This window comes from Microcaecilia unicolor, chromosome 1 (assembly GCF_901765095.1).
Source record: "Microcaecilia unicolor chromosome 1, aMicUni1.1, whole genome shotgun sequence".
In the NCBI taxonomy this organism is placed as follows: Eukaryota; Metazoa; Chordata; class Amphibia; order Gymnophiona; family Siphonopidae; genus Microcaecilia; species Microcaecilia unicolor.
In genome coordinates, this window is record NC_044031.1 from 676,742,617 (window position 1) to 676,755,049 (window position 12,433).

Sequence of the window (12,433 nt, forward strand, 5' to 3'; positions counted from 1 at the left end):
TAGGGACTTCTCACATAGGCATCTCACTATAAAATTACCCCTTTATTTATTTATTCATTTATAACCCACCTATTAACTAGGCGGCTAATAAACTTGGAGACTGCATGCCATTAACATCAAGCATTAGTATAGTAACTCAATATGATACATAAGAAAAAAAAAGAAAAGAAAAACACAAGAATGCTTGACTCTACCAATCCATGTGATCTGTTGGCTAAAAATGAGGTCACATTAAATACTGAAAAGGGTGTAGAAAAAAGAGCTAGAAGTACTTCTAGCTCTTTCTTTCTACATCCTTTTTCAGTTTGATTCAGACATGTGTCTTCAGATACATGTCACTGTCACTTAAGAGCTGGTGGATGATCTGTTTCCTTTACCTTATACTTAGTGTTTGCTGGGATGTTGGTTTTCCAGCGGACTGTGTAGTAGCGAGCATCAGTAATCTTCTGATTCTTTGGCAGAGAGTTGTCCGCCCAGGTGATCCTTATGGTGTCATGGTTTAATATGGAAGCCTGAACTCCCACTGGTGGCATCATAGGAGTGGGATCTGGCACTGGAGTGTATGGAGCATTAACAACAAATAAATCAACTTCAGAAGTGTCTGGGGAGGAGGGTTTGATGGTAAAAATCAACATTTTAAATTAAACAAAAAGGAGACATGGTAATTTAAAGTAAAATGAAAACAAAAAGGGAAATGCAAGGTTATTACAATGGAATGAAAGATGTGAAGAGAAGAAAAAGAGAGGGAACCCAGAGTTAATAAGCAACATTTACAAACCCTAAATAAAAATCCTAATTGTATTTCTTTCATAGGCATATTATATTAATATGGAAACCAATATCCTAAGTAGATAAATCTAAGTTGTTTCTGGTTTATGGCAGCCATCTGGTTACTTATGGAACAATTTTATGGCAGCCATCTAGCTTATGGAACAATTTTCACATATTATCTCTCCTTCCTTCTCTCATCCATCCACTCCAACAGAAAAAAATCATCCAATTGATAGTCACATCCTCTCTCTACCACAAAAAGGCTCTGTGAAAGTAAGAAGCGCTTCTTTATAAAAACTTCATCCGACAAAAATGAAGTGGCAAAATGCATTTTGCTACCTTATAGTCAAAACATCAATATAAAGAACAAATTGTATATTTAGCTCACACTGTAAGTCACTTAAAAGCTGAAGCTGCATGTAGGAATCAATATGAAAAAATTGAGTTGCCTAAGGCTGGCTATCTGTATGCTGCGCTTAAGAATTTGCAGCTGTTTTAACAGTCTGCACTGAAAAACAGTAATAATAACAAATATTAGATTTTTTAGATAATGATAACAACAGTCATATATATTTGTCTTATATCATAATGCTCAACATGCATCTATTTGTGAAAATGAACTTTGTTATCACATATTTTGATGATTGCAATTAATGTTGATTAGTTCTGATAATTACATACAGAATATCTTCAGCTGCATTCCATTTTTGTTCCATTGGTTATCTACTCATAACAAGGACAAGATATACTAGAGAATTTACCAGACAAGTTTCACTTTTACCTGTATGGGATCGGGTCACTGCACTCTCATATACAGGAATTCCTTCACCAACGTTGTTGAAGGCCTTTAGTGTTATCACATAGTGGGAGCTTGGATCTAAAAGAATGATGCAAATTAGAGAGTTCATTGATCCCAGTGATGGGAAAGTTTATGGTTTGAGACATTTCACCAATTGTAGGAGTGATCATGTGATATGTGTTATAATTTGTCTGTGCAACAAACTATGTAGGCATGACCATCCGGTGTTTGAAAATCAGACTACTGGAATATAAATCCAATATCAAGATGAAGAGGATTAATGCAACTCTAGTTGAACATTGCATCCAATATTCACACCAGTTTCATAATTTGAGGTATTTTGTAATCGATCAAGAACCTTTTTGGCTGAGAGGAGGAGATTGTCATCAAAGAATACAGAGAAAAGAAGTAAAATGGATTTACACTTTTAAAACATTACAAATGGATGGTTTGAACCAGGAAGTGGACTGGGCTATTTTTCTTTGACTTGTTATTACCTATTGGTAACACTGTGTTCAGGTAAATGGTACTTGTTCATGATTTTTTGTATTTTTGCTACTTTTAGCAGTAGTAACAATTTTTATATGTGATTAGGTCTGTGCTAATTTGATGTGATTTTTTGTAATGTCTGTATTAGTATTAAGTTGATAGCCTACTGTATCCAGTGATGTTTGAGCACTGAATTTTTAAAGTGCCAATAGAGGCGTCTGATGTCAGACGCACCATGATTTAGACTTCAACTCATCTTGATTGCATACACAGGTTCACTAAGTAAGTATTCACGGTTTGGAGCATTTTTATTTTATGTTTTGTTACTAACAGCTGTTTGTTTTGTTTTAGATTTGTTAACTACACCTAGATGAAGCCTTGATTGTCGGCGAAACGGGTTCCATCGGTTTGGCTTTCACAATCTGTACACTGCTATTCAACAGTGTAAGCAGTGATGCTTATATTCATCATTTCAGCTTTTTTTGCAGTTCATATGCTGCCATCAAGTCATGTGTGCAACACTGCCAGTACCTTTGAATAAGGTTTAATACAGGCGAAAACTTGAAACTTACATTTTTCCACTAACAAGCAGGCATACATGTCAGTAGACTCTCAAAGCTTAGGACCGCTCTGCATTATAATTCTCTTTCCATTGTGGGGAGCAGCCCAATCATAACGCAAGGGTTGCACAGTTCAGAAAGACAGGTTCCTACTACTCCTTGACCAAAAGCACAGTTTCTGACTGTTGACTGGTTCAGACAGTAATGTAAAGTGTAAGTATGAAGCAAAGACTAGATCCTCTACAGTGAAATATCTAAGGAACTACAGTAGTCACAATGACTCCAATTTGATGAAGCTTTACTGGACTGGATAGAGGAAGTCCAGTTTGCTTACAGCAGAAAATGATATATGCATAGATTGTAAGCTCTTTGAGCAGGGACTGTCTTTCTTCTATGTTTGTGCAGCGCTGCGTACGCCTTGCAGTGCTATAGAAATGCTAAATAGTAGTAGTAGTAGTAGCTAGGCAGTTAGCTAGGGTTTGCTTTGCCACTAGTATGCTAAGTTGATTGGTATCAAAGGAGACAAACAGCCATATAGATTTTCTGATGGATTCTGCTCTTTTCAGATTGCAAACAAGAACTCATTTACAGTCCAGTACGTATAAGGACTTTTCTTGTGGAAGCCTGTGTGATTTAGGACAAAATGTAGTAGCATCATCACTTCATTGTAATGAAAGTATGTAACCAACTTTAGCCAGAATTTAGGAGGATGTGGAGTAGTATTTTATTATGATGAAAGTGGGTATAAAAATTCAAAGGTGACAAAAGCTTGGAGGGCATAGGCACCAACATTTCAAAATGACTGAGGGTGCTAAACCCAATACAAATTGCTCCTCCCCAGACACAATGAGAGCGCTTGCTCAATACTGGGACTGTTCAGTACCCACTGGTACCCACAGAGCCGGCTCCTGATTCTTCTAAGCTGAAGTAGAGGAGTGTGGCAGCCGTGGTTTTCACGTATATACACTGTCAGCTAGCACATTTGCTTATTTCCGATCTGACGAAGAACGGCAACCTTCGAAAGCTAATCAAGAAATGTATTAAGTTATGTCCAATAAAAAAGGTATCATCTTATTTTCTTTTCCATGTTTTATTTTGTTTGATTTCTATTGATAATTCTAAGCTGAAGTAACTGCTACTAGAAGGAGAACCTTCCAGGCAAGAATTTTCAGCGCGCATGCATCTTTGGGCTCAAACGGCAGTTTCCTGAGAGATGAAAGGATGACATTAAGGTCCCGTGAGTTATGAATTGATTGTCATATATAAGAAGTCACTTTATGAATGTTTAAATATATGTATGGAATCTGTTGTCAGAGGATGTGGTTCAAGGAATTGGTAGATTTTAAAACATGTATAGACAAACTCCTAGAGGAAACATCGAAAGACAATTACAAACCAAGTATACCTCAGAATGCTACTATTCATTTTTGTGATGGAACTATGTATCTATTCTTTGGGATCTGCCAGGTACATCCTAGTGACCTGACTGTCCACTGTCAGAGACAGGATGAACCTTTGCATTGACTCAGTATGTCATATTGTTATGAATGACATTTTGGAACCTACTCAGCAGTCTTACAGTAGGCAGAACATAAATATTAAATGAAATGAAAATAATCTTATGCAATGTAGTGTGCCCTAGAAAGCAACACATAATACAATAGGTACTTCTGAGGTATTCAACTATATATACAATTCAAGGTCTTATAGCAAGGTCTCCACTGGGTAGCAGTATTGCCCAATAAATGAAACTAAAATAGGAGAATGATCTCAAAAGTAAAAAATTTGTTTCACCAACACCTTTCTCAATAAGTATGTAGGAGTCCAGAAACCTTGACCACCATATAGGAACTTTCAAGTTAAAACTATGGCAGCTCTTACTGACACTTGCCAAGAGTTCCTATTGTAATAACAAGCTGGACTCTTGAAAACTTGGGTTCAAATCCAGAACCTGACATGTCTCTCAGGACTGGCAGTGTTGTGGAGGCAGCAACCATAGCTCCCCAGGTAGCGAATCCCAATTATCATACACCACCACTAATAATTACATAGACTTGGTGTGCACACATTTGGAAGATCTATTCTGTCTTGGTGCCACCTATCACCAATTTGTGTACCTGACTGTATCCTTTTTGTGAATGAAAAAAATACCTGACACAATCTCTACACCTGGGTTCACGGACTCTTGTAAGTAAGTTCTATCATACGCTGGAGATGCAATGAAGCCTTTGCAAAGGTCAGAGACTCCACAGGCATACCTTTCCACTTCTATTAATTTGCACAAGCACATTCCACTTTTCTGATAAGTAGTCAGACATGATATATGGAAAAAAAAGGAGGACTAAGCAGCAATGTGGTATCTGTTAAGGTCTACGACTAAACTACAGAGGAAGGGATACAAGATTGGAAAAGTGAAAACAAAATTTATCAACATATTCTTTATCATGAGTATTAATTTACATGGTTTTTCACCGACAGATGTGGAAAGACTACACATGTGTCAGTACCACCTTGTTATATATGGATGAGAGGGAAAAAAAAGTCTGATTGTATGTATGTGTGTGTCACAGAGGCACAAGTTGTAGGTGTTTTTTTGTGTCTGAGTAAGGATTTGAGTATCTGTGTGAGAGACAAATTGAGACTGGGTGTATATCTTAAACACAACTTGAATTTGTTTGAATTAAATGCGCTATTAACTCTCTTAATCTCTCTGTTTGGATGTGTTGATTCATATACATGAAGACAAGAAGGTAGTATGTGTTTCAGAAATGGTATATATAATGTGCAGTTTCCATCTGTGTGCATTTTCAACTGTTCTGGGCAATTTACGTGCGTAAGTTTCATTGCATATGAAAAACACATTGATATAGGAATGGATACAATCTTGCTGCATTCAGTGTAGCTGCCATACAAGACTACGTTTTCTAATGCTATGGAATTTTTCTGGCAATGGATGATTTACCCATGTAAGCTGAAAAAGGGCAGAAACTGGCATCAATGTATAGCACATGTTAAAAGTAGGGAAAATTTTCCAAACATTAAAAAAAAATTCCTGGCCTTTTCTTACTTAAGTTCTCAATGGTGTAGTAGCGCTGCTTGTAGTCCACCTTTATGGTCTGTGCATGAGGACTGCCAAGGCCATATCCAATAGCATACCCTCTCACCACAATATTCTGATTCTCAGGCGGAGTCCAGCTCACCACAATGCTGGTAACAAGGGGACGCACATGGAGGGAACTTGGAATATCGGGAACACGCGTTTCTACAAACAAGAACCACACATTCAAAATTCTTGTTGAAAACTGTAAAATAATTAATTTTTATGCTGGTTAAGAATATACTTTGTTTTCTTCCTGAATGGTCAACATACATGCATTTTTTTCCTTTAACCTTGAACAAGTAAATACACTATGGGTCAAAGACGCACTAGAGGAGGAGGAAATTCCAGGAATATCCTTTTAAAATTAGCTCCAAATAAAACAAAATGCAATTTAAAATACCTGACCTTCTGGCCAGCTATATCATTTCCTGAATTCAGTGATTTGATCCACTATTAAGAGACTGACAGTTTTTGACAACTCTTCCTATTAGGCTGTTGTGCATACTGGAAGATAAGCACAATAGGCAAAGCTTTTGCTCAATTACAGAGAACAGTTTTCAAATCTTTGTGACAATCTTGTTGCAACATTTTTATGCAAAATGTGACCTAGTTCACAGACCTGTCCTATCCCACAATCATATATGCTCTATATAGATTATTCAACTTCACAAAAGATTGCACGTGTATCCACTCAATGCTCTGTGCAGGCAGTAGAATGGGGTGGAGCACAGGGTCCCAGGCCCAACCAACATTTAGTTCCAGATTGCATCAGCAACTAGAAAGCCTGTGGGGGGGGGGGGGGGGGGGGGCAATCAATAAGGTGTGTCACTGCTCCCATACTGTATTTACCATCTAAATCACTCTCAAATGTTTCTCCTGTCACCCAGTCTGTAGCTGGTCCAGTTCCATTGACAGTTATGGCAGCTACTCGAAAGCTGTATTCTGTACCTCGCTCCAGACCTGTCATCAAAAGAAAACATATTTAAGATGCCAAATGAAAAATAAAGGAACTCTTGCAATCCAATGGTATGATAAAAGCTGAATGCATTAATGGTCTGGTGATTAACTCTATAGTATAGCAAAACAAACTAATATAAAATCTGGGGCAAGAATAAAACTAATCTAACGTGGCGAACATTATGCATTGAACTTTCATCCCAGGATCACTGGGATGTATGAATATCTCAAAACTAGAATAGGAACTAGTAGTGCTGAAAGAACGGATAGCTATTGCCTATACCATGAAGCCCTTGCCTACTCAATATTGACAGAAAGCACTAACACTATGCCATTCCATTAATGTCCTGACGGTCCAACCTGTTACTATTGTCTAGTAATTCAAGTCTTGATTGCTTAATGTTACAAGTTATGTTCTGTTTCAAACAATAAAAATTAATAAATCACCAGATGATGTGTAAAAATTCTTATTTTACTCTTATTTTGGTTCTTCAGCCAGATTTCTTGATAGGAGAGTTGAGAGAGATACAGATAGAAATAAATATTTGTTACAGAAGTTAGCAAAATGGTGCTCATAATAATAAGTTATCTGGTGTATTGGCTGCACGTAACTGCTTAAACAATCATTTGCTTTGCCAGCCCTAGAATGCCTTTAGCCAGGTCACTATCTAAAACAGATTAGCTTTAGCTGTTGAGCTAATTAAGCATTCAAGTTATCCATACCAACAGCCACTATGGACCACCTAAGTGCTTGCAAATAAATATCAACCTTTTTTTTGGGGGGGGGGGGGGGGGCACTATGTTACTTCAAGTTTATATTCTACGACTACCATGAAGGTTCAGAACAGATTACAAAAATAAGAATAACTGGATAACAAATTACCAGGCGTTACATAACTACACTTCCAATAATAATTATAATTCCAATCACAAAAAACAAAATTAAGCTTATAACATATATTTGCAAAACAAAAATGTCTTGCGCAAGAGTATATTTAAATCAGGTGAGTTGGTGGTGTATGCACCCTGTCAGGACTGGACACCCACCACCAACTTCACCTTAAATTCCTCTCCGCAGTCTTCACCCGGGCAGCAGTAGCGGCACTCATGAGCTGCCTGCACCATGACTTCCTCCCTGAACTGTCCCGCCCCTAAGGGAGGAAGTCCTGGTGCAGGCCACAGGCAGCCCATGAGTGCCACTGCTGCTGCCACTGCCCAGGTGAAGACTGCAGAGATGATTTTAAGGTTTGGGGGGGGGGGGGGGGGGTGGCACGGCAGAAGGGGGAGGGAGATGCACCCCTGCAAAAAATGTTCTGGCTACACTCTTGGTCTTGAGAGCTTTTTGAAACATCTGATAACTTTTAAGTACTCTTATGGATAACAGCAGTAAATTCCAGAACAAAACTGAAAATGAAGAATTTCGATGCTATCTTCTTTATAGACAGAAAATGCAATAAAAACTGACCATGCATATTATACAAGTCGCTTCTATGAAACAGAGATACCAGCTCAATCATATATAGAGGAGCGTATTCTGGCTTCAAAACAAAGCCAGTGTACTTAAAAAAAAAAAATGGAGTCTCAGAATTATACTTACGAACTGAATAAATCAGTCAGACTGCTGTGTTCTGCACAATTTGTAGTTTTAAAACCTACATAAAGCAAAGATTCTTACCTGTAGCAGGTATTCTCCGAGGACAGTAGCCTTTATATTCTCAAACGTGGGTGATGCTAATGAACGTTGCCTGGTCCAGCATTTTGTCATAGCTAAAAAGAGAGCTTTGTGAAGCACGAGCCACGCTCCACCACACATGCTTGAGTGCCTTCCCGCCCAGTTTAATATTATAGCAAAAAAATAAAGTAATAATAACAAAGGAGACAACTCTAAGGGGATGTGGGAGGGATTGTGAGAATATAAAGACTGCTGTCCTCGAAGAATACCTGCGACATGTAAGTATATTCACTTTCTCCAAGGACAAGCAGGCTTATAATTCTCACAAGTGGGGAATCCCTAGCATCCAGGCTCACCCAAAAACAATCCACGCTCATCAAAAAAACAACAAACATTGGTCAATAGGTCCTTGCAACGGTGAGGACACAACACAGATTAACCTGAAACTATATACAATCTGAATGAGTGCTGCCTGGAACACAATAAAATGAGTATAGGAAGGATGAGTTGGATTCTAGACCACAGATTCTGCAACACTGTCTGCCCAAACCGACTATTGCGTCAGAAATCCTGCTTGAGGTAGTAATGTGATGTGAATGAGTGGACTGAAGACCACGTTGCAACCTTGCAAATTTCTTCATTGGAGGCTGACCTCAAGTGGGCTACCGAAGCAGGCCATGGCTCTGAGATTAAAAGCTGTGACATGATCCTCCAAGGCCAGCTCAGGCTGGGCATAAGTGAAGGAAATGCAATCTGCCAGTCAAATTGAAATGGTGCGTTTCTCGATGGTGACCCCCATCCTGTTGGGATCAAAAGAAACAAAAAACTGGGTGGACTGTCTGTGAGGCCTTGTCCGCTCCATGTAGTAGGGCAATCTAAGATGAGCAAGCTACTTTCGCCAGGATGGGCATGAGGTCAAGGAAAGAATGTTGGCAAGACAATCAACTGGTTCAGATAGAACTCCATCACCACTTTCGGCAGGAAAATAGAGTGAGTGTGGAAGACTACTCTGTTGTGATGAAACTTCGTATAAGGTGCATCCACTACTAAGGTCTGAAGCTCACTGACCCTACGAGCTGAAGTAACAGCCACAAAAAAAATGACCTTCCAGATCAAGTAATTCAGATGGCAGAAATTCAGTGGATCAAAAGGAGAATTCATCAGCTGGGATAGAACGATGTTGAGATCTCATGACATTGGTGGAGGTTTGACAGGGGGCTTTGACAAAAGCAAACTTCTCATGAAGCAAACTAGAGGCTGTCCAGAGTTGGGCTTATCCTCTTGTTCAAATGTACAGCGCTGCGTACATCTAGTAGCGCTATAGAAATAAGTAGTAGTAGTACACATTGATGATAAGCACTAATTGCACTAAGGTGAACTCTTACGGAGTTGGTCTTGAGATCAGACTCTGATAAGCGTAGAAGGTATTCAAGCAGGGTCCGTGTAAGGCAAGTAAGGGAATCTAGGGCCTTGCTCACATACCAGACGATAAACTTCCTCCATTTAAAAGAGTAGCACCTCTTAGTGGAATCTTTCCTGGAAGCCAGCAAGACCAGAAAGACACCCTTCGAGAGACCCAAGGAAGCAAATTCTAGACTCTCAACATCCAAACTATGAGAGCCAGAGATGGAGGATGGGATGTTCTGTGTGATGAGGGTCATAAAACACTCCGATCTTCACAGTTCTTCGGAGGATAATTCCAGAAGAGGAGGGAACCAAATCTGCCGTGGCCAGTATGGCACAATCAGAATCATGGTTCCACGGTCTTGCTTAAGTTTCAACAAAGTCTTTCCCACTAGAGGTATGGGAGGATACGCATACAGAAGACCTGTCCACCAATTGAAGAGAAAGGCATCTGACGCTCACCTGTCATGGTGAAGCCTGGAACAGAAGTGAGGGACCTTGTGGTTGATCTGAGTGACAAAAAGATCCACCGAGAGAGTGCCCCACGCTCGGAAGACCTTGCGGGCTATGCCCATATTGAGAAACTATTCATGAGATTGCATTATCCTGCTCAGTCTGTCGGCCACGGTATTGTTTTTGACAGCCAAATAAGTGGTTTGAAGGAACATGCCATGTACACGAGCCCAATGCCACATCCGTATGGCTTCCTGACATAGAGGGCGTGATCCAGTACCCCCCCCCCTCGCTTATTGCTGTAATACATTGCAACCTGGTTGTCTGTTTGAATAAGAGCAATTTTGTGAGATAGATGATCTCTGAAAGCCCGAAGCTCCAGGAGATTGATCTGAAGATTTGTTTCCTTGGAGGATCAAGCTCCTTGAATGTGAAGCCCACCTATATAAGCTCCGCATCCCAAGAAAGATACATCCATCATCGCACTTTTTGAGGCTCAGGAATTTGGAATGGAAATCCCAGAGTCAAACTGGATGAAATGGTCCACCACTGAAAGGAACGTACAAACTCCGGGAACACTCGGATGCAATCTACTAGACTCCCTGTAGATTGATAACAGGATGGATACTTTAACTGTGACTATGCTCTGCTGGAGCCAGTCAAAAGCTTGTCCTTTGCTTTGCCTGGGATGCAGCAGGGGCCTTAGGCATACGCTGTTGACGTGAACAAGCATGCTGGGGTTGAGCCTGAGTAGGCTAGCAACTCTTCTTCATAAGACAGAAAACACAGCAGGGCTATGGTCGGGCCCAAGACACTGCAGACACCAAAAATGGGTGGGGCAGTATCAGTCTTATTAAACAACAGAAAATCCTCTCTCATTACCAGAAAAACATCTTCAATTCGCTCTCATGAATAGCCATACACTGTATACTGGAAAACAGGAAAGTATCCTCTACAAAAGTCCAACGAAAACACAAGTAGAGGATGACACAAGAATTTCCAACAGGGAGTGTAGTCAAAGGTGCTCTTTATTAGGCACCAGAAACAGACCTGACACAGGTCCGTGTTTCAGCAGGAAAACCCACCTGACTCGGGGATCAAATACAATCATATTTAAAACCTTATGAATATATTGCACAGTGCCTTGAACAGACAGCTCTAAGGTGAACAGAGGTACAAATAAGTGAAGCCACAGCTAAATACCAACAGAAGCTGTGGCGTCAAAATCGTGATATGGGAGTGGGCGTGGCTTAGGTGGATCCTCTATTCTGATTGGCGGAGACCCCTGAAGTGGGTGTGGCACCTGTCAAAATCAATTAGTTTGGCAAATGGTATTTAAGTTATACTATTCACGTCAAACCAATCACCAGCTGCCATCACCCCTACTGATCAAAGAAATGCCCCATGCATATGACAAAAAAGCAAGCCTTTATGTTTTGAAAACTCTTTTTGCAACCTGTTTCGAATTCGTGGCTACCTACCTGCGGTTACAGAAAGTCTCTCTCCGTGCTTGATAGTCTTAGAAAATGGCGTATATAGATTCAGCCACATGGCATCTGTACGGTAATGCACTAGGTTTTGTTGGCAGCCACCTTGACAGCCTGAAGCAAGTGTATGTTCTTGAGTTTTATGATTTTGTACCTTTTTATCTACAGGTGAGGAAAAAGAACCTGATAGTGAAACTGCCATGGTTAGGATGTGTGATGCAGACCCATCCTTACAAGAAACCTAGAGACCAATCCAAGCATCCAGGGCATCCTACCAAGCAAAGAGGGAAACGTCCGAGTCACCCCCAAAAAAAGGGAGGAAGAAAGAGGATACATCGAAACATCTATTCAGAGAGCAGATCTTCAGGAATGGACACTACCAGTAGCAACTCAAACCGGTAACATGAGTGATTCTATATCTGAAAATATAACAGCTGACCCTGAACAGGTGACATATATATAGTTTGTGAACAAGTGGACTCAAACCTAAAGGTTTAATGGCATTATCTATGGCAATGAATTTCATTTCATTAATATAAAACCAAGATCATTCAGTGATGTTCAAAATGCCATACGACAGGGTATCCAACAATCTTTAGATAACGTAAATAGTACAGCATCACTAGAGGATTACATACAAATAAGATTTGTGCCTGGTTTATATAATTTCTTGTATTCTAGAAGTCACAGACTGGTGGGATTTGAGGCAGGGTATTTCTTAGAACAGGTCAGTAATTTTCT

At 39.8% G+C, this 12,433-nt stretch overlaps 1 protein-coding gene across 1 annotated transcript in view; it reads right to left on the bottom strand.

The window, feature by feature from the left end:
• Nucleotides 1-12,433, bottom strand: part of NEO1 (neogenin 1) — a 740,505-nt gene that overhangs the window by 90,373 nt on the left and 637,699 nt on the right. Inside the window, 4 exon segments of the mRNA XM_030191504.1 lie at nt 378-601; nt 1,553-1,648; nt 5,687-5,881; nt 6,569-6,679. Of these exon segments, the coding sequence (XP_030047364.1) occupies nt 378-601; nt 1,553-1,648; nt 5,687-5,881; nt 6,569-6,679 (626 nt within the window).